Source organism: Eriocheir sinensis, chromosome 6, assembly GCF_024679095.1.
Source record: "Eriocheir sinensis breed Jianghai 21 chromosome 6, ASM2467909v1, whole genome shotgun sequence".
Lineage (NCBI taxonomy): Eukaryota > Metazoa > Arthropoda > Malacostraca > Decapoda > Varunidae > Eriocheir > Eriocheir sinensis.
The window spans coordinates 3,520,461-3,543,746 of record NC_066514.1 but is presented as its reverse complement, the minus strand read 5'-3'; the positions used below and the strand labels follow the sequence as shown (position 1 = coordinate 3,543,746).

Genomic DNA, 23,286 nt, shown 5'->3' with positions numbered 1-23,286 from the left:
CCGCGAGAGACGTGCTATTTATACCTTCCTCCAGAGTGAACGCCCGCAACTCACGAGCGAGAGAGAGAGAGAGAGAGAGAGAGAGAGAGAGAGAGAGAGAGAGAGAGAGAGAGAGAGAGAGAGAATTACATAGATTTACATAGAAATCTCCATTAATCAGCAAGAGAGAGAGAGAGAGAGAGAGAGAGAGTTACATAGATTTACATAGAAATCTACATTAATCAGAAGGCTCCAAAACGTTGCATTTCTACTCTAGTTGATATTAAGTTGAAGGAAGTGACGGTCGAGCTTGTTTTTAAAGGAGTCAATCGTGTTCAGAGAGAGAGAGAGAGAGAGAGAGAGAGAGAGCGCTCATCGACATATATGCATTTAATTGCAATATGTAAGATGTAAAAAAAAAAAAAAAGAAGAGAGAGAGAGAGAGAGAGAGAGAGAGAGAGAGAGAGAGAGAGAGAGAGAGAGAGAGAGAGAGAACACTGACAATAACAACAGCAACAACAACAACAACAGCACCACCGTCACCACCCGAGACAGGACGTTCCCCGCCACTTAATGGATAGTCTGAAGGCCGCAGGAGGTTCGGTGCCCTCAGAGTGCTGCACAAGGCCCAGGCGCAGCACACACCACACCTCGCGGCCCTCGGAGTCCCGTGGAGGAGGTCAGAGCGAGCTACGAGGTGATCTGTGCCACGTTCAGCAGCAGTGGAACACCTTCACTCAGGTACAGGTGGAGGGAGGGGGTCGGGGGAGGCTGTTTCCTCTTAACCTGACAAATTGCATCTCCTTGGCCTCTTAGTTATTTCTAAATTATTTGAGTTTCCAAGTAAGCAAATTTTAACCAACAAAAATCACGGGTTTAATTAGGATATGCATCACCATCTTCGCCATATAATAATAATAATAATAATAATAATAATAATAATAATAATAAGAAGAAGAAGAAGAAGAAGAAGGAGGAGGAGGAGGAGGAAGGCAATAGTGGTGTGTTTAAGATGAGTTTATCCCTGACTAGTTTCGCTCATGTTTCTTCTGGGAATTTTTTCAGGGGGTTCCCCTCTGAAGAAGCGAAAGTTAAACTAGTCGGGGAAAACTCTTTTCAAACACACCGCGTTTACTTCCCCCTCCTTCACTTATTAAATTGTCGAAAACGTCCTTACAATAATAATAATAATAATAATAATAATAATAATAATAATAATAATAATAACTAGCGGGAAACACGAAAAATTGCACGGGGTCACCATTCCACGCCCCCCCCTTCCCTCCCCCCCCCTCACTGTTCGGAGAAAGATACTACTCTCGGAAAATAGATCCTCCCCCCCTACCTCCCCTCCTCCCGTTGCTACCGTTGCCGAGAACAATCCTCTTCAGCATCTCTCTCTCTCTCTCTCTCTCTCTCTCTCTCTCTCTCTCTCTCTCTCTCTCTCTCTCTCTCCGATGAGGGCGGTATGTGAACTGTGTCAATCCCGGGCTTCACTTCTTCGGGGAAATGGGTCTTTAGTATAGCCTACAACTTCTTACCAGCATTGCCAAACTGTCGTACTCATCGCATTGCATTTTCGTACTTTCTGACCAATAACGAATGCAAAAACAAACAAATAAACATCAATAAATAGGAGTTTTAACGCGAACTTCAATTTTCTATCGTTATTTGTGTAAGTACGAGAGTTTGAGGCTTAAAAGTGATGCAGACGATGTTGTGAATACGATAACCTGGCAACTGTGCTTCTTACCCAACACAGGAGACGGGACACAACCCCCGATTAATACCTGGTACCCATTCACTGCTGGGTGGACAGGGGCGTAGGGTATCGGAAAAGGAAAAGTTGGAAAGTTTCGTTTAGTCGGCGCAACATCTGTGGTCATATGCCGGAGAGAGACTTTAGGGGGAAGGAATTATAGGAGAAGGGAACAGACCCCAGGAGACGGGACACAACCCCCGATTAATACCTGGTACCCATTCACTGCTGGGCGGACAGGGGCGTAGGGTATCGGAAAAGGAAAAGTTGGAAAGTTTCGTTTAGTCGGCGCAACATCTGTGGTCATATGCCGGAGAGAGACAGAAGGGGAAGGAATTATAGGAGAAGGGAACAGACCCCAGGAGATGGGACACAACCCCCGATTAATACCTGGTACCCATTCACTGCTGGGCGGACAGGGGCGTAGGGTATCGGAAAAGCCGCCCAAATTTTTCCACTCCGCCCGGAAATCGAACCCGGGCTCTCTCGGTTGTGAGCCGAGTGTGCTAACCACTGCACCACGAAGCCCCCTTGCATTACCGGAAAATATCAAACTCCGAGAATATATATCTGAAAGCCGGAATAGTGGAAGTATGCTGCTCAGAATCATACAGTTTCAAGTAATGACTGAGAATTACAAACTGAAGTAAACTTGACTATAAAGTAAGAGATTATCAGTCATTGAGGTTTGTGGTGACGGACCTTTGAGAAGTTATGTTTGAGCACCTTAATTAAAAAAGTACATTTCTTTATATAAATTCTCGTTTCGAAATGACTTAGAATTACAATTTGAAGTAAACATGACTTCAAGAGGTTATCAGTGATCATTGAAGTTTGTGGTGACGGACCTTTGAGAAGTTACGTTTGAGCACCTTAATTAAAAAGTACATTCCTTTATATAAATTCTTGTTTCGAAATGACTTAGAATTACAATTTGAAGTAAACATGACTTCAAGAGGTTATCAGTGATCATTGAAGTTTGTGGTGACGGACCTTTGAGAAGCTACGTTTGAGCACCTTAAATAAAAAGTACATTCCTTAATGTAAATTCTCGTTTCGAAATGACTTAGAATTACAAACTGAAGTAAACATGACTAAAACGCAAAAGGTTATCAGTCATCATTGAAGTTTGTAGTGACAGACCTTGGAGAAGTTATGTTTGAGCACCTTAAATAAAAAGTACATTCCTTTATATAAATTCTCGTTTCGAAATAACTTAGAATTACAAACTGAAGTAAACATGACAATTAATAACGCAAGAGATTATCAGTTTAGACCTTTGAGAAGTTATGTTTGAGCACCTTAATTAAAAAGTACATTCCTTTATATAAATTCTCGTTTCGAAATGACTTAGAATTACAAACTGAAGTAAACATGACAATAACGCAAGAGATTATCAGTTTAGACCTTTGAGAAGTTATGTTTGAGCACCTTGATTAAAAAGTATATTTCTTTATATAAATTCTTGTTTTGAAATAACTTAAAATTACAAACTGAAATAAACATGACAATAACGCAAGAGATTATCAGTTTAGACCTTTGAGAAGTTATGTTTGAACACCTTAATTAAAAAGTATATTTCTTTATATAAATTCTCGTTTCGAAATGACTTAAAATTACAAACTGAAGTAAACATGACAATAACGCAAGAGATTATCAGTCTAGACCCTTGAGAAGTTATGTTTGAGCACCTTGATTAAAAAGTACATTCCTTTATATAAATTCTCGTTTCGAAATGACTCAGAATTACAATTTGAAGTAAACATGACTAAAACGCAAGAGATTATCAGTTTAGACCCTTGAGAAGTTATGTTTGAGCACCTTGATTAAAAAGTACATTCCTTTATATAAATTCTCGTTTCGAAATGAACTTAGAATTACAAACTGAAGTAAACATGACAATAACGCAAGAGATTATCAGTCTAGACCTTTGAGAAGTTATGTTTGAGCACCTTAAATAAAAAGTACATTCCTTTATATAAATTCTCGTTTTGAAATGACTTAAAATTACAAACTGAAGTAAACATGACAATAACGCAAGAGATTATCAGTCTAGACCTTTGAGAAGTTATGTTTGAACACCTTAATTAAAAAGTACATTCCTTTATATAAATTCTCGTTTCGAAATGTCTTTGTCTAACTGTTTTTTCTCGTTATTGTAAGAAAATGCCAGTGCCGAGTTCCTGATACAAGCTCATACCCTTAAGGAGAACCGCCGAGTCATCGCAGGCCGATTACACTTGCTTGTGACGTCGAGGGGAGTTCCTTTGTGTTCAACGGTTCTGTTAGTGAAAGTATGAGGCACAAAGACTGTCCCGTGTGTGTGTGCCTGAGTGTGTGTGTGTGTGTGTGTGTGTGTTTGTTTACAGCAGAGGAGACAGTACAAGAGCGTAAAAATAAAAAGAAAACAATAATGAAAGAAAAAAGCCCGCTACCTACTTCTCCTGACTAGAGTAGAGGGGCCGAAAGAGAGGTCAATTTCGGGAGGAGAGGTGTCCTGATACCCTCCTCTTGAAAGAGTTCAAGTCGTAGGCAGGAGGAAATACAGATGAGGGAAGATCGCTCCAGAGTTTACCAGGGTGAGGGATGAAAGAGTGAAGATGCTGGTTAACTCTTGCATAAGGGGTTTGGACAGTATAGGGATGAAAGAGTGAAGATGCTGGTTAACTCTTGCATAAGGGATTTGGACAGTATAAGGATGAAAGAGTGAAGATGCTGGTTAACTCTTGCATAAGGGATTTGGACAGTATAGGGATGAAAGAGTGAAGATGCTGGTTAACTCTTGCATAAGGGGTTTGGACAGTATAGGGATGAAAGAGTGAAGATGCTGGTTAACTCTTGCATAAGGGGTTTGGACAGTATAGGGATGAAAGAGTGAAGATGCTGGTTAACTCTTGCATAAGGGGTTTGGACAGTATAGGGATGAAAGAGTGAAGATGCTGGTTAACTCTTGCATAAGGGGTTTGGACAGTATAGGGATGAAAGAGTGAAGATGCTGGTTAACTCTTGCATAAGGGGTTTGGACAGTACAGGGATGAGCTTGATCAGGAAGTCGTGTGAGGCGAGGCCGCGGGAGGGGGGGAGGCATGCAGTTAGCAAGTTCAGAAGAGCAGTCAGCGTGAAAATATCGATAGAAGATAGAAAGAGAGGCAACATGGCGGCGGAATTTAAGAGGTAGAAAACTATTTGTATTTAACTATTTGTAGTCTACCAGGCCCGAGCTAAACTCTAATAGTCCCGTCTCCATATCTACATTTATCCAGCCTTTCCTGCTTTGTGTGTGTGTGTGTGTGTGTGTGTGTGTGTGTGTGTGTTTGCTTAGTTGCATTTACCTAGTTGTAGTTTTCAAGGCCTGGGGTTTACGCTCGGTGGTCCCGTCTCCATATCTGCGCATTTAACCAACTTTCCCTTCAAGCTTTGCACACTCCTCGCCGATACTACATCCTCACTCAGTCTGTTCCAAACCTCTATATTTCTTTGCGGGAAGCTATATTTCTTTGTCTCTCAAGCATCTTCCCTTTCTCAATGATTTACTATGTCTCTTGTGTTCCTGGTGGTAATTCCTTCTTGTGGTAGTAACTCCTCGTTGTCTACTTCTTCCATTTTGCTGAATAATTTGTAGATTTGTATTAAGTCTCCCCTTTCTCTTCTTTGTTCTAGTGTTGGTAAGTCCATTTCCTTATGACTGTTCCAAACCTCTGTGTGTGTGTGTGTGTGTGTGTGTGTGTGTGTGTGAATAGGTAAAGTAGGAATTAAAATAGCAGAAGAGTAATAGCATATAGTTAAAAATTCATCCCAGGGGTAGTTTTATGACACTGGTGGTATAGTTTGACCTTTTCTACCGTGAACCTAAAAGAACACATTTAGGGACTATCACACTGGGCAAATTCTCCGTGGATCTTCAGTCAAACCACGATTTCCGCTGACGTGGTTCTCATATTTCCATGGTTTTCTGGCGTGTCCACGACCTTCCAAAGCTACGGTAGATTTCACTGAAGGATGACGGTATTACCCACCATCATCAACATCAATAACAAGAAACAATTGAGGAACACGCCAGCGGAAATCGTGGTTTGACTGAAGATCCATGGAAAATTTGCCCAGTGTGATAGACCCTTTTAACTCTCCCCGAACCCCCCCGGGAAGTGGAATTAAAACCGCTATCTCAAGGTGGCAATCCAGACTCCATACCCAATGAACCATCCCATCGAACTCACAAGCTCTTGGGGGCTTTCCAAACACCAACACTGTATTTAATGAACCATGCTCTACTTAATATTGTAGTAGTAGTAGTAGTAGTAGTAGTAGTAGTAGTAGTAGTAGTAGTAGTAGTAGTAGGAGTTGTTGTTGTTGTTGTTGTTGTTGTTGTATAGTAAATGACATTACATGTAGCTAAAGTCATAAAATCATCAAGCTTTTCGAATCCCCTCTCTCTCTCTCTCTCTCGTTGTTGTCGTTGTTAATATTTCCTCCCTAGCGGAAGCGCGGGCTATGTGGGAGCTCCTCTGGGAAGGCTTGCTAGATGGATTTTCTTAGTGTGTCTCTCTGATTTCTATGTAAATGTGTGTAAATCTATGTAAATCTCTCTCTCTCTCTCTCTCTCTCTCTCTCTCTCTCTCTCTCTCTCTCTCTCTCTCTCTCTCTCTCTCTCTCTCTCTCTCTCTCTCCCTCAAAAATCATATTTCCTTCCTTATCTTACCTTTTAAACCTTCTCCTTTGCTGTTTACTCGCAACAATAAACCACCAATCAATCACTCACTCACCTGGCGGGAAGAACAATCACAGCAACAAAAAACATCGTCACATGAAACATACGTGGTTGGTGGAAAGTCCTAACCCTTTCCCTTCACTGACTCTGTAACTTTCTCTGCCAACCTCCTTGCCCCAGAGCCCCCTCACCACACACACACACACACACACACACACAAGCGCGCGCTAAGGCCGATTTTACTGGCTTCCACTGCTGGTAACTGGTTCTTTCAGTTCATCCTGCCTGATTACGGTTAAATTAACAGACTTGTGTTCACTTCCCGTCTTCCAGTAACTCAGATAAATGTCTGATATTTTGCTAACTTACTTGTAACAGACACATTCTCTCTCTCTCTCTCTCTCTCTCTCTCTCTCTCTCTCTCTCTCTCTCTATCTATATAAATCTCTCTTCTCACATCATTATTTAAAGCTGTGTTTCTCTCTCTCTCTCTCTCTCTCTCTGCTCACATCATTATTTAAAGCACTATTAAATAACGTGAACAACAACAACAACATCATCAACAATAACAACAACAACAAAAGGAACGTTCCTGATTCCTGCCACTCGTATACTCGCTCGTTCATACTTTCTGCCACTCTCACGTACACTCGCTCGTTCATACTTTCTGCCACTCTCACGTACACTCGCTCGTTCATACTTTCTGCCACTCTCACGTACACTCGCTCGTTCATACTTTCTGCCACTCTCACGTACACTCACTCGTACATGATTCATTCCACCCTCACACTCGCTCGTTCATGCTAAGTCTACATACACCAAGTCACGTCACACGCAGGTTTGTGGGAGGAGACACGGCCGAGGCGTGGTTTATGCGTGACGTTGCTTGGAGCCAAACTAGAGAATGTAGAAACAGGGATTTAGAGAAAACGAAGAAAGGCGGACTAATATAAATCAATCACATCAACATGCCCTCCCTCACACCCCACACCGCCGTTTGTAGGCATTGGAATTACAGTCACGCAATAGCACAATAAAAAGACATATTTCCGTCAGTGGCTTGCCTGAACGCGCTGTGAAAGAAGGCGAGAATGTACATCCAGAGTGCACATACGGCCCCAACTTTAGTCACCCCTGAACTGGCGGGTATTTTTTTTTTGGCTCCAAGTGACGTCATCCCGCTGCTCCGCCCCAAAACCGCCTCCTGCGCGTACCGGTCGCATTTTTGAAGCAGAGTGACTTGACTTGGTATATATAGACTTAGATTCCTGCCACCCTCACTCTCGCTTAATTCACTCGTACTGCATGACTCGCCACCCACTCCCTCACCCTATCATGACTCACCAGAAGAGTGGCTTACGCGTCCCGTTACTCAACTTTTAATTTCGCTAACAGATCCTTGGCTGGCTTCTGACCCACTACCCGGAAGAATTAAAACACCTTTGGGATAAAATTCTTATCATTCCTGTATTGGGGGCTTCGTGGTGCAGTGGTTAGCACACTCGACTTACAACCGAGAGAGCCCGTATTCGATTCCCAGGCGGAGTGGAAATAATTGGGCGGCTTTTCCGATACCCTACGCCCCTGTCCACCCAGCAGAGAATGGGTACCAGGTATTAATCGGGGGTTGTGTCCCGTCTCCTGGGGTCTGTTCCTTCCCCCTCCTGTCTCTCTCCGGCATGTGACCACAGATGTTGCGCCGACTAAACGAAACTTTCCAACTTTCATTTCTATATTTGTCTTTTTGCTTAACTCTGAGGAGCACCAAGCAGAGATTTTGTTTTCGTCTGCAATCTTTAATATATGAAATTGAGGTCATATTTGAATCACGACTCTCCTTGATCATTTCCTACTCCATTCTAATCATTCCTATATTTGGCTTTTTGCTTTACTCTGAGGAGCAGCAAGCAGACTTTTATTTTTTCGGGTGTATTCTTTAATATAAGAAATTGAGGTTACATGAATCACGAATTTCCTTACCCTTCTCTGACTCCAAAGATTTATTAAGCACTCAATGAACAAATGGTGACTCGTAAACAATAGGGCAACACATGTATTAATAGTTGTATAATCACATTCTGCCCTGCCTGGGGGTTGGGATGGCAGGCATGTTCCTCCCTTCTCCTTTTATTTATGTCTATAGCGCCGGTAGGCTTGCTTGAGGGGCCTGGATGGTAGTCGGCCCCAGCCCGTCATATGGCGCAGGCAAGTGTTTATAGTGTCGCCATCTTCTCTTGGCTCATGCTGCCCCCCGGAACTCGTTCTTGATTCACTTGGACGGTTTCCTCTAGAGTCCGGGTTGATGGGTGGTCTTCAGGACAGCATGTGGGTAGTTTTAAGCCACTCGGCGGTGACTGAAAAATCCCAGGTGGTAGCGTGGGGATTCGAACTCGCGTCGTCCATCACGTGGTGAATGCGGGCCCAGCACGCTACCACTCAGCCACCGCCTACCCCTTTGTTGTTTACCTGCAACAACAAACTATCGATCAATCAATATAGCAAGTACAGACCTTACAACATCATCATCAGCATCATCAACAGCGGGGGGGGGGGGCTTCGTGGTGCAGTGGTTAGCACACTCGACTTACAACCGAGAGAGCCCAGGTTCGATTCCCGGGCGGAGTGGAAAAAATTGGGCGGCTTTTCCGATACCCTATGCCCCTGTCCACCCGGCAGTCAATGGGTACCAGGTATTAATCGGGGGTTGTTTCCCGTCTCCTGGGGTCTGTTCCCTTCTCCTAGAATTCCTTCCCCTCCTGTCTCTCTCCGGCATATGACCACAGATGTTGCGCCGACTAAACGAAACTTTCCAACTTCATCAACAGCGGAAGCAGCCAAGATTCACAACAGGGTAAAGGCATTTCACATAATTTTCCACCCCTCGCTACCTGATGTTAGTTTCCTCCAAGCTGCTCCTTCCCTAAACCCTAACTTCAACATTTCATGGGTTGTCACGCTCTTACTTGAGTTGTTTGTCTGTTACTGATAATGAGCAGGATAAGTTATATGACCTGTCCAAGTTTTTTTTTTTTTTTTTCAAGGGCATGAAAAAAAAGATAAGAAATGTTAAAAAAAAAAAGCCCGCTACTCACTGCTCCTATAAAGAGTTAGAGGAGTGGCCGAAAGAGAGGTCAATTTCGGGGGGAGAGGTGTCCTGATACCCTCCTCTTGAAAGAGTTCAAGTCGTAGGCAGGAGGAAATACAGATGAAGGAAGATTGTTCCAGAGTTTACCAGCGTGAGGGATGAAAGAGTGAAGATGCTGGTTAACTCTTGCATAAGGGGTTTGGACAGTATAGGGATGAAAGAGTGAAGATGCTGGTTAACTCTTGCATAAGGGGTTTGGACAGTATAGGGATGAAAGAGTGAAGATGCTGGTTAACTCTTGCATAAGGGGTTTGGACAGGTTAGGGATGAAAGAGTGAAGATGCTGGTTAACTCTTGCATAAGGGGTTTGGACAGTATAGGGATGAAAGAGTGAAGATGCTGGTTAACTCTTGCATAAGGGGTTTGGACAGTATAGGGATGAAAGAGTGAAGATGCTGGTTAACTCTTGCATAAGGGGTTTGGACAGTATAGGGATGAAAGAGTGAAGATGCTGGTTAACTCTTGCGTAAGGGGTTTGGACAGCATTTTTAGGGATGAAAGAGTGAAGATGCTGGTTAACTCTTGCGTAAGGGTTTGGACAGTATTTTTAGGGATGAAAGAGTGAAGATGCTGGTTAACTCTTGCGTAAGGGTTTGGACAGTACAGGGATGAAAGAGTTAAGATGCTGGTTAACTCTTGCATAAGGGTTTTTTGAAGTATAGGGATGAAAGAGTGAAGATGCTGGTTAACTCTTGCATAAGGGGTTTGGACAGTATAGGGATGAAAGAGTGAAGATGCTGGTTAACTCTTGCATAAGGGTTTGGACAGTATAGGGATGAAAGAGTGAAGATGCTGGTTAACTCTTGCATAAGGGGTTTGGACAGTATAGGGATGAAAGAGTGAAGATGCTGGTTAACTCTTGCATAAGGGGTTTGGACAGTATAGGGATGAAAGAGTGAAGATGCTGGTTAACTCTTGCATAAGGGGTTTGGACAGTATAGGGATGAAAGAGTGAAGATGCTGGTTAACTCTTAATCGTCACGGTAGGCGATATAGGTTGGTATATTATAAGACAATTATGTGAACTTGGGTAGCGAAATATCTTGTAATTCGACCCCTTTCGCTTCTCACATCAGCTACTTCTAAAGGTCAAAGAGGGGGTCAGTCGGGTTCTAATGAGTGTTTCTTTAGGTTCACGGCACAGATGAAGAGTCAAACTACCACCAGGGTCATAAAACTACTCCTGGAAATGCTCACAACTCCTACGAAAGCCTTGTCAAATATGTGATCTTGGGCGGCGGAATGTCTCAAAATACGACCCCATGCCATAAAACTACTCCTGGAAATGCTCACAACTCCTACGAAAGCAATTGTTAAGTCTGTCAAGATACACACCGTAACTGCTTCATCGCTGACTCACAACGCGCACTTTGTCTCTGACGGAACCATATCTACAGCTGTTTCCAATTACCTCGCCACAACCCTTTTCCTGATTCATCCCTGACTAACAACCAAGTCGCCGTTAAGGCCTTGGGCGGCACTAAATTAAAAGTCTTGGTCTTTCTTGTTCCACCTGTGCTTCGTGGTTGTTGTTTTTATCTTTTGTAATTTCCTGTGTGTGTGTGTGTGTGTGTGTGTGTGTGTGTGTGTGTGTGTGTGTGTGTGTGTGTGTGTGTGTGTTTGTGTGTCTCTCTCTCTCTCTCTCTCTCTCTCTCTCTCTCTCTCTCTCTCTCTATGCTGTCGGTGGAAAATACACAGAGAGAGAGAGAGAGAGAGAGAGAGAGAGAGAGAGAGAGAGAGAGAGAGAGAGAGAGAGAGAGAGAGAGATTTACATAGAGTTGCATAGGCACTAAGACCCTATATACCGTCATTCCTGTTGCACTCAACCACTAAAGGCGAAGTTCCCTCCATTATCGCGTTACATCGTCGGTGAAAATATATTTGGTGCAGTCTTGAAGGATGTTCGATTCCATATGTTTGTCGTTGAGCCGTCACAAAATAGCCTGTTTTTCGACCCTTTTGCCGCGATTTGGACACTTCCTAGTTTTGTGCTTATAACTTTTTTTTTATTTATGTAGTTCTTTCCATTTTTTCTTATTATTAATCTGTGTTAATAGAGCTTTCATTTGCCACCAAGCACGCCTTTCTAGCTTTAGTAGTTTTCGCTCGAGCTCGATCAAAATTCGCGACGAACATTCGCCGAATCTGACTCATTTCACGCGCCGAGACGAAAAACCTTCCTCGCGCCACAAAAATTAATATATCTGCATAAAACTTCATATATGAGCGCTTCAACATGTTAACTATCTTGTAATAAAATAATTTTGAGATATCCATACAAAAAGTTACTATTTTTATATAATCATTTCACTATATAAATCAACCTATATTAAGCCCCTTATTATACATGTTATTTCTTATTCTATTTAGTATTCAACCATATTTCTTCCCATTTGTGAATAATACATTTTAGTTTCTTTTGATACCAAGTATGATTGATTGATTGATAGTTTATTGTTGCAGGTAAACAACAAGGGAGAAGTTCTACCCACACATGTATTAATAGTTGTATAATCACACTCTGTCCTGCCTGGGGGTTGGGATGGCATGTTCCTCCCTTCTCCCTTGTTGTTTACCTGCAACAATAAACTATCAATCAATCAATAAGCACAAAACTAGGACGTGTCTAAATCGCGGCAAAAGGGCCGAAAAACAGGCTACTTTCTGACGGCTCGACGACGAACTTGGAATCGAGCTATCAAAAAATCCTTCGAGTTGGTCAAACTACATTGCCACGAGGGGCTGCATGCCAAATTACAGCCTTCTAGAGGCAATAGCAAGGACACACTAGACGAAAACAGCAAAGTGTCTGGAGTTCGTCAAAATCGCTCTCGACAGGGTTTGCGTTTCGAGCTCTAGCGACGAAACTACTGGGAGTAGGGAAATGTTATGCACCATATTGGAAAGCACATTGGCAGGGCTAAATCATTTGTTAAATAAGGTTTTTGAAATTCTCAAAAAATGAGCGGGTTTCAAGGTTGGGAACCCAAAAACAGGTATTTTTCAGAGTCGTTTTTTGCGAATTTATTCAATTTTTTACCCTTACGAGTTGTTTTTTGAGCCCGGTCGCTTATTACAAAAATATAGCCCTTTCATTTTGCCGTCGATTGATACGAAAATCCATTGTATCTTTTTAATTTCCTGGTGCTGCTACCCATACATGTATTACTAGTTGTATAATCACACTCTGTCCTGCCTGGGGGTTGGGATGCCATGTTCCTCCCTTCTCCCTTGTTGTTTACCTGCAACAATAAACTATCAATCAATCAGTCAATTTCTTCCTACCATTGTATCTTTTTAATTTCATGGTGCTGCAACCCACACATGTATTAATAGTTGTATAATCACACTCTGTCCTGCCTGGGGGTTGGGATGGCATGTTCCTCCCTTCTCCCTTGTTGTTTACCTGCAACAATAAACTATCAATCAATCAATCAGGGTGTGCCGATACGAAGGCCTGACTCTCCAACGGGTCTGTACAGCAAGAGCAAGAGCAAGAGCGCGGAAAGTCAGCTGACGTGTACTGTCAATACTAGCGGCCGGCACAGCAGTCTGGCAGGACCACGCCCCCCACGCCCCAGGCACGCCCTTACAACAACCAGCCCTGACCACCCTGCACCACTGTGGCTCTGGAGGATGTGGCTCTAGAGGATGTGGCCCCTCAGCCCCTTGAAGCACTGATGACGGACGGCTGACCTTCCTTTCAACGGTGCAATGTTTACCTGAAGATCATGGACAGGTGAGACACAGGTGTGGTCCCATAGCCTAACTAGCCCCATTAAAAAGACCCAAGAAGAAGAAGGAGACAGGTAAACTTACGGGCACACGCTGTAGCTGCGCGTGGCCTCGGTGCTCGTCTCCGTGTTAGCCTTGAACCAGTGGCTTTCCTTGCTTTTGAGATTTGGGAATTTTCCTTAATTTAGGGATTTTTCTGGGGATATTCTGGAAGCCCATTTTTCAGCTGTGGCTTTTCTTACTTTCGAGATTTGGGAATTTTCCTTAATTTAGGGATTTTTCTGGGGATATTCTGGAAGCCCATTTTTCAGCTGTGGCTTTCCTTACTTTCGAGACTAGGGAATTTTCCTTAATTTAGGGATTTTTCTGGGGGAATTTTGGAAGCCCATTTTTCAGCTGTGGCTTTCCCTACTTTCGAGACTAGGGAATTTTCCTTAACCTAGGGATTTTTCTGGGTATATTGTAGAAGCCCATTTTTCAGTGATTTTGCCTGTCCTGTCCCCCCTAATACCCCCAGTTCCCCACATTTATTTATTTATTTATTATTGTTATTATTATTATTATTTTTTTACAGCAGAGAAGTCAGTTCAACGGCATAAAAAAAGCCCGCTACTCACTGCTCCTATAAAGAGTTAGCGGAGTGTCCGAAAGAGAGGTCAATTTCGGGAGGAGAGGTGTCCTAATACCCTCCTCTTGAAAGAGTTCAAGTCATAGGCAGGAGGAAATACAGATGAAGGAAGATTGTTCCAGAGTTTACCAGCGTGAGGGATGAAAGAGTGAAGATGCTGGTTAACTCTTGCATAAGGGGTTTGGACAGTATAGGGATGAAAGAGTGAAGATGCTGGTTAACTCTTGCATAAGGGGTTTGGACAGTATAGGGATGAAAGAGTGAAGATGCTGGTTGACTCTTGCATAAGGGGTTTGGACAGTATAGGGATGAAAGAGTGAAGATGCTGGTTAACTCTTGCATAAGGGGTTTGGACAGTATAGGGATGAAAGAGTGAAGATGCTGGTTGACTCTTGCATAAGGGGTTTGGACAGTATAGGGATGAAAGAGTGAAGATGCTGGCTTGTGTTGGGGGGTAGGGGGACTGGAGTGGCGGACTTGTAAAAACTTACCATTAGTTTAAATTCATTAGGCACGCAGTATGAGCTGGCGGATATATGTTGTGGCATCAACGGTGGGTCCACTACGCTGGCCAGTGATATTAGTGGGTAAGAGCAGGATGGGAGCGGGTGTACATCAAGCATTGAAAAACTATCTTTCTACTCATGCTCATCCCTATACTGTCCAAACCCCTTATGCAAGAGTTAACCAGCATCTTCACTCTTTCATCCCTATACTGTCCAAACCCCTTATGCAAGAGTTAACCAGCATCATCACTCTTTCATCCCTATACTGTCCAAACCCCTTATGCAAGAGTTAACCAGCATCTTCACTCTTTCATCCCTATACTGTCCAAACCCCTTATGCAAGAGTTAACCAGCATCTTCACTCTTTCATCTCTATACTGTCCAAACCCCTTATGCAAGAGTTAACCAGCATCTTCACTCTTTCATCCCTATACTGTCCAAACCCCTTATGCAAGAGTTAACCAACATCTTCACTCTTTCATCCCTATACTGTCCAAACCCCTTATGCAAGAGTTAACCAGCATCTTCACTCTTTCATCCCTATACTGTCCAAACCCCTTATGCAAGAGTTAACCAGCATCTTCACTCTTTCATCCCTATACTGTCCAAACCCTTATGCAAGAGTTAAGCATCTTCACTCTTTCATCCTACTGTCCAAACCCCTTATGCAAGAGTTAACCAGCATCTTCACTCTTTCATCCCTATACTGTCCAAACCCCTTATGCAAGAGTTAACCAGCATCTTCACTCTTTCATCCCTATACTGTCCAAACCCCTTATGCAAGAGTTAACCAGCATCTTCACTCTTTCATCCCTATACTGTCCAAACCCCTTATGCAAGAGTTAACCAGCATCTTCACTCTTTCATCCCTATACTGTCCAAACCCCTTATGCAAGAGTTAACCAGCATCTTCACTCTTTCATCCCTATACTGTCCAAACCCCTTATGCAAGAGTTAACCAGCATCTTCACTCTTTCATCCCTATACTGTCCAAACCCCTTATGCAAGAGTTAACCAGCATCTTCACTCTTTCATCCGTATACTGTCCAAACCCCTTATGCAAGAGTTAACCAGCATCTTCACTCTTTCATCCCTATACTGTCCAAACCCCTTACGCAAGAGTTAACCAGGATCTTCACTCTTTCATCCCTCACGCTGGTAAACTCTGGAGCAATCTTCCCTCATCTGTATTTCCTCCTGCCTACGACTTGAACTCTTTCAAGAGGAGGGTATCAGGACACCTCTCCTCCCGAAATTGACCTCTCTTTCAGCCACCTCTTTAGATTCTTTTAGTGAGCAGCGAGTAGCGGGCTTTTTTTATTATTGTTTACTTTTTTTGTGCCCTTGAGCTGTCTCCTTTGTTGTAAAAAAAAAAATTTAAAATCTCCACAATTAAAATCATCATATTTTACCCCCAAAAACAGTCAGTGTCTCAAGATTAGAAGGCTACCCTTTCCTCCACAATCCCCAGCAGATCTAACAGGGAGGTTGCCCCCCTCAACCCACTTATTATTGTAATCTAAACTATCCCTACTTAATCATAGCTAACAGGGGGGTATCTGCTCCCCCTCGATCCCTCCCGTATTCAAGACCAGTTATTTCAAGTTGGTCTGTGTTGATTTGTAGTGTACAGGAAATGACCTTGACCTTTTGGTGCACTTTAAGCTACTTTGTAGTTGCTTATTTTAACTGATTTACTTTTAAAATTAGATATGAAAAAAAACGGAAAAAAAAACTCCGGTTGGGTTTGAAAAAAAAAAAATGTCGGGTTGGGTTTGAAAAAAAAAAATGTCGGGTTGGGTTTGAAAAAAAAAAATGTCGGGTTGGGTTTGAAAAAAAAAAATGTCGGGTTGGGTTTGAAAAAAAAAAATGTCGGGTTGGGTTTGAAAAAAAAAAATGTCGGGTTGGGTTTGAAAAAAAAAAATGTCGGGTTGGGTTTCAAAAAAAAAAAATGCGGGGTTGGTTTTTAAAAAAAAAATGTCGGGTTGGGTTTGAAAAAAAAATGTAGGGTTGGGTTTGAAAAAAAAAAAATGTAGGGTTGGGTTTGAAAAAAAAAAATGTCGGGTTGGGTTTGAAAAAAAAAATGTCGGGTTGGGTTTGAAAAAAAAAATGTCGGGTTGGGTTTGAAAAAAAAAAAATGTCGGGTTGGGTTTGAAAAAAAAAAATGTCGGGTTGGGTTTGAAAAAAAAAATGTCGGGTTGGGTTTGAAAAAAAAAATGTCGGGTTGGGTTTGAAGAAAAAAAAATGTCGTTCCCAAGTACGGTTGCTAAGGGTCATAAAGTTTCTGCAATAATAGAGAGTTTCCAGGAATTTGGGGAATTATGAGGAATTTTCACGTGTATTTGTATTAAGGGAGAGGGGAAGAGAGAGAGAGAGAGGAACGAGGGAAGGAAAGAGAGAGAGAGAGAGGAACGAGGGAAGGATAGAGAAAGAGATAGAAGGAAGGGAGAGAGGTGAGGGGAAAGAGAGGGGAAGGGAGGTTGAAAAACAAAATGGCAGAGACTTTTTTGTGAGTACCGAACAGCAAAGTGAGATTTTAATGACTATTTAATTCATAAGAAGTCTACATACAATACAGTTATGGTATGTATCACTGATGAATAATGCTATTTATGATATTTTACGCTACCTCATGCAAGCGTATACCATCCTCTCCTTAACCCGTCCGCTGCGATTGGAACGAATTTGACCTTCACTGGTACCCTGATAACATATACTCCCAGGTCTTTCTCTGCCTCTGTGGTGGATAGTGGAGTGTTTCCCATGTGGTATTGGTGTGCTGGATATCCCTTCACTGGTAGCCTGGTAACATACACTCCCAGGTCTTTCTCTGCCTCTGTGGTGGATAGTGGAGTGTTTCCCATGTGGTATTGGTGTGCTGGATATCCCTTCACTGGTACCCTGATAACATACACTCCCAGGTCTTTCTCTGCCTCTGTGGTGGATAGTGGAGTGTTTCTCATGTGGTATTGGTGTGCTGGATATCCCTTCACTGGTAGCCTGGTAACATATACTCCCAGGTCTTTCTCTGCCTCTGTGGTGGATAGTGGAGTGTTTCCCATGTGGTATTGGTGTGCTGGATATCCCTTCACTGGTAGCCTGATAACATATACTCCCAGGTCTTTCTCTGCCTCTGTGGTGGATAGTGGAGTGTTTCTCATGTGGTATTGGTGTGCTGGATATCCCTTCACTGGTAGCCTGATAACATATACTCCCAGGTCTTTCTCTGCTTCTGTGGTGGATAGTGGAGTGTTTCCCATGTGGTATTGGTGTGCTGGATATCCCTTCACTGGTAGCCTGGTAACATACACTCCCAGGTCTTTCTCTGCCTCTGTGGTGGATAGTGGAGTGTTTCTCATGTGGTATTGGTGTGCTGGATATTCCCTCCCAAGATACAGGACTACATTTTTCTTCAGTGAATTGTAGCAGCCACTTTTTGATCCATTCCTGTAGCTTGGTGAGGTCTTCTTGTAGGAAATCCACAGTCAGCGGGTTAAGAATGGCCAAATCGCCCATGAGTCAAGATACAACATAGAATCTACACATTATATATATATTTTTTTTTTTTTTTTACAGCAAAGGAGACAGCTCAAGGGCACAAAAAAGTAAACATTAATAAAAAAAAAAGCCCGCTACTCGCTGCTCCTAAAAAGAATATATGGTATACAACTTTCTTGGACAATCAATTATTATTATTTTTTTTCACACAGATGAGGGAAGATGACGTGGGTCGTTGAACAGAGACGGACATGGGCAGAGTGGGTGGCGTTGCGGGTCCTGCGAGTTGGACCTGTTCCCACCCACCTCGCTATAATCATGGACGGGAACAGACGGTATGCGCGGCGAGAGCAGCGCGAGACTTTGGCCGGTCATACACAGGGCTTCCACAAGCTGACCGAGGTGCTTTCCTGGTGTCGAGACTTGGGTGTCACACACGTCACAGCCTACGCCTTCAGTATAGAAAACTTCAAAAGGTCCAAGAGTGAGGTGAATGGCTTAATGGAATTGGCAGCAGAGAAATTTTCTAAGTTGCTGGAGGAGCAGGACAAGCTAGCTGAACATGGGGTGTGCATCAATGTGTTAGGGGACATCTCCCTGCTTCCAAGCCACATCCAGCAGATGGCAGCACGCGCCATTCTGGCCACTCGCCACAACAACCACTTCTTCATTAACCTGGCCATGGCCTACACTGCACGAGAGGAGATCACCTCGGCTGTCCATGAACTGGCCCAAGGTGTGGCTGAGGGCTCGCTGCAGCCTTCTGATGTTACCGAAGAGGCATTAGAAGCTTGCCTGTATGGGAAAGGTAACCGGGAACCTGACCTATTGGTTCGAACCTCTGGGGAGCATCGTCTCTCAGACTTCCTCCTGTGGCAGAGCGCTTATTCGTGTCTGTTCTTCACCCATGTGCTGTGGCCGGATTTTTCCATCTGGCATCTATTTGGAGCTGTTTTCTTTTACCAGCGTCAGTACCACACCTTGGCTGCCGCAAAACGGGAAGCTCTGGCCCAGCGGTGCCGCACCCTTGAAGAACGGGACATGGAGCAGTGTCGACACCAGCACGGTGACAAGGTGACTCAGGAACACCTGGTTGCCCAAGGCGCTGCCCGCGCTGCCCGCCTGCAGGCATTTTTAGATCACCGGGAGCAGAAGCTTCTGACTCATCTATATAAATTAGTCTCCCTTCCACTGGGGGAACAAGAAGGGAAGGAGAGGGAAATGCAGTTAATTTGACAGCATAATCTCAAGTCTCTTTTGTCACCATCACAAAATTATGTTATTTAAAGTAAACAAACTCAGACATTATGTTATTTAAAATTATGTTATTTAAAGACAAACTCAGACATCACCAATATTTTCTTCACAGCATCTCAACCATCTCTTGTAGGGTATTTTGTTTGATGTGTTACTCTGTAAATAAAGCACCAATTGTTTGTACGGATGTATTGATATACTTTTATAATCCATATGCTTTTGTGCTGTGTGTGTGTGTGTGTGTGTGTGTGTGTGTGTGTGTGTGTGTGTGTGTGTGTTATTTTACCTAGTTTTGATATACAGGAAATGAGCTTTGCTTGTGGGGTTCCATCTGTGATTCTCAGTCAATCAAACTTTGCTCTAAATTCAATAAGTTTTATTTATTTATTTATTTATTATTATTATTATTTTTTTTACAGCAGAGAAGTCAGTTCAACGGCATAAAAAAAGCCTGCTACTCACTGCTTCTATAAAGAGTTTGAGGAGTGGCCGAAAGAGAGGTCAATTTCGGGAGGAGAGGCGTCCTGATACCCTCCTCTTGCAAGAGTTCAAGTCATAGGCAGGAGGAAATACAGATGAAGGGAGATTGCTCCAGAGTTTACCAGCATGAGGGATGAAAGAGTGAAGATGCTGGATAACTCTTGCATAAGGGGTTTGGACAGCATAGGGATGAAAGAGTGAAGATGCTGGATAACTCTTGTGTAAGGGGTTTGGACAGTATAGGGGTGAAAGAGTGAAGATGCTGGTTAACTCTTGCATAAGGGGTTTGGACAGTATAGGGATGAAAGAGTGAAGATGCTGGTTAACTCTTGCATGAGGGGTTTGGACAGTATAGGGATGAAAGAGTGAAGATGCTGGATAACTCTTGCATGAGGGGTTTGGACAGTAAAGGGATGAAAGAGTGAAGATGCTGGTTAACTCTTGCATAAGGGGTTTGGACAGTATAGGGATGAAAGAGTGAAGATGCTGGTTAACTCTTGCATAAGGGGTTTGGACAGTATAGGGATGAAAGAGTGAAGATGCTGGATAACTCTTGCATAAGGGATTTGGACAGTAAAGGGATGAAAGAGTGAAGATGCTGGTTAACTCTTGCATAAGGGGTTTGGACAGTATAGGGATGAAAGAGTGAAGATGCTGGTTAACTCTTGCATAAGGGGTTTGGACAGTATAGGGATGAAAGAGTGAAGATGCTGGTTAACTCTTGCATAAGGGATTTGGACAGTATAGGGATGAAAGAGTGAAGATGCTGGTTAACTCTTGCATAAGGGGTTTGGACAGTATAGGGATGAAAGAGTGAAAATGCTGGTTAACTCTTGCATAAGGGGTTTGGACAGTATAGGGATGAAAGAGTGAAGATGCTGGTTAACTCTTGCATAAGGGGTTTGGACAGTATAGGGATGAAAGAGTGAAGATGCTGGTTAACTCTTGCATAAGGGGTTTGGACAGTATAGGGATGAAAGAGTGAAGATGCTGGATAACTCTTGCATAAGGGGTTTGGACAGTATAGGGATGAAAGAGTGAAGATGCTGGTTAACTCTTGCATAAGGGGTTTGGACAGTATAGGGATGAAAGAGTGAAGATGCTGGATAACTCTTGCATAAGGGATTTGGACAGTAAAGGGATGAAAGAGTGAAGATGCTGGTTAACTCTTGCATAAGGGATTTGGACAGTAAAGGGATGAAAGAGTGAAGATGCTGGTTAACTCTTGCATAAGGGATTTGGACAGTATAGGGATGAAAGAGTGAAGATGCTGGTTAACTCTTGCATAAGGGATTTGGACAGTAAAGGGATGAGCTTGAGTAGAAAGTCATGTGTGATGAGGCCGCGGGAGGGGGGGAGGCATGCAGTTAGCAAGTTCAGAAGAGCAGTCAGCGTGAAAATATCGATAGAAGATAGAAAGAGAGGCAACATGGCGGCGAAATTTAAGAGGTAGAAGACTATTAGTATTAGTAGAAGACTATTATGGTCTGAACAACCTTTGTGCAGGCTGTCACACTTTTCAATACAATTTTTGGAAACGTTTTATATATGGAAATCTTTCAAGCATCTTTTCACTTTCCTTTTATGTTCTCTTGTTATTTCCGTATGATGAATTTCTAATAAAATGCTGAGGTAGGATTTTGCTTCGCTGTATTGAAGGAAGATTGCTTTATCAACATTTTCGATCCCGTTTACAATTTTATAAGCTTCAATTATATCTCCTCTCGTCCTTCTCTGTTCCAATGTTATCAGCCATGACCTTTGACATCTCTCTTCATCCTCCATGTCTCAGTTCCAGTGCTTGTTTCGTCATCCTCCTTTGCGCCCTCTCCAGTTCGAGGATGTCTTTCAATATTTTCGATCCCGTTTAGGATTTTATAAGTTTCAATTATATCTCCTCTCGTCCTTCTCTGTTCCAATGTTATCAGCCATGACCTTTGACATCTCTCTTCATCCTCCATGTCTCAGTTCCAGTACTTGCAAGTTCGAGGATGTCTTTCCTGTAGTATGGGGACCAGCACTGCACTGCGTATTCTAAGTGGGGGTTAACGGGTGAACAGTAGAGTGAAGAGATCAACCCCCCTAGGAATTTGCAGGCTATTATGTTTATTTATATAAGCTTCCACAAGCACAACACTTGGAGCTGGCTGAGGACTTGAGTGCCGAAACCTTTAATAGCGTCTTCCATTTAGCGTAACCTGTTTTTGGGTCGTGATCTGTAGAGTCGCTTATAGAGTCCCGACTACCTAAGATTTGGACGCCATTATTGGGCCTGTTTCCGCCGTGCTTTTCAAACGCTAGCACACGCTCTCGTGGTGAAAACAGGACCAATAATGGCGTCCAAATCTTAGGTTGTCGGGACTCTATCTATTAAGGGACTCTACAGATCACGACCCAGAAACAGGTTACGCTAAATGGAAGAGGCTATAAATAGTATAAGGATTCCTGTGATTCGCAGCTAAATGATAATGCCTAAGGTGTTTCATTTACTGATAACGCCAGTAATTTTTTAAGGGAGCTCTCATTATTATAAATCATGAACCATCTTCTGGTAAAACAGTCCCTGGAAGCACCGTTGCCAGATTATCGTACTCAAGATCCGCGTATTTACCGGTTTCTGGCCCATTGCTGTTGCCATGAAACACCAGTAATTAACCATTTAAACAATAATCTTACATGAAGGCAGTTATTTGGGTGATGAAAGCAGTTTTTGGGTCGGAAATCGGCAAACATAATTGGCAGAGTACGACAATCTGGCAACGTTGCCTGGAAGTAAGAAATCTCCCTTGGACTTTTATGAACCCTTAAGCAACTTGGCAAAACGGCTTCACAGAAAGAATGATTGGTATAGCAGCGGGCTACAACCTCCCATGTTCTCTGTATAATTCATTTTCAAAAACATTCCCCTAGCTACGCATACTCGATTTGCTCCCTCCACCCACACTCCCAACCCCTGAAGCTATGATGCCCTCTTGCCCCCCCCAAAATCTGCCAAATCTATGGGCCTGTAATTGGGAGTGACGAGTATATTTAAGTCAAACGAAATAGACGGTGTTACTTAAGCATGCGGTCTATGTGGCCGTTTCTACTTTAGCTTTTTCTTCTTCTTAAAGATAGCGCCCCTTAAGGGAGACTGGCCTTTGCCATATATGTGGCGGACCGTAGTGGAGTTGAGGATTCAGATCCTGGACGTGTGCGCGAGTTTGAAAAGCGCGGGGATAAGCAGGCCAAGGTTGTCGGTACTATTAAGGGACTCTAGGTGTATATATATAAAGGGAGCGTTGGTAATACAAAAAGGGAACTAAAATGAAAGAACCTATAATAATAATAATAACCATAAGAATAAAGTACAGTGCAGGGTCTGGGAGGTTTATACATTGGCTCCCTCAAGTCCCCGTACCAGATTATCGTACTCAGAACATCGTATTTACCTGTGTCTGACCCATAACAATCGTCAAGAAACACCAATAATAAACCATCTTATCGATAATCTTATATGACGCCAGGTTTTGGGGTGGAGGAAACAGTTTTTAGGTCGAAAATCGGCAAACATAAGAGGACGAGTACGACAATATGGTAGCGGTGCCTCCA

General features: G+C 43.0%; 1 protein-coding gene and 1 long non-coding RNA gene across 3 annotated transcripts; both read left to right on the top strand.

The window, feature by feature from the left end:
• The first annotated feature begins 4,153 nt into the window (after positions 1–4,153).
• LOC126988946 (uncharacterized) lies at positions 4,154–20,487 on the top strand. The gene is made up of 3 exons (XR_007742687.1): positions 4,154–4,230; positions 9,596–9,850; positions 20,270–20,487. It is a non-coding gene; the product is annotated as an uncharacterized LOC126988946 (long non-coding RNA).
• On the top strand, positions 13,072–19,394 carry LOC126988769 (dehydrodolichyl diphosphate synthase complex subunit DHDDS-like). 2 transcript variants are annotated; one of them, XM_050847179.1, is made up of 2 exons: positions 13,072–13,341; positions 18,171–19,394. In XM_050847179.1, exon 2 carries the CDS (start codon positions 18,181–18,183, stop codon positions 19,192–19,194), a length of 1,014 nt encoding a protein of 337 aa, XP_050703136.1. In that variant the 5' UTR covers positions 13,072–13,341; positions 18,171–18,180; the 3' UTR covers positions 19,195–19,394. The 2 variants fall into 2 exon arrangements, with proteins under 2 accessions (XP_050703136.1, XP_050703130.1); XM_050847173.1 differs by having other exon boundaries at positions 13,073–13,330.
• Positions 20,488–23,286: the final 2,799 nt, after the last annotated feature.

Bases quoted from the DNA above. Each gene is read 5' to 3' on its own strand.
- LOC126988769 (XM_050847179.1), top strand. From the start codon at position 18,181: ATGACGTGGGTCGTTGAACAGAGACGGACATGGGCAGAGTGGGTGGCG.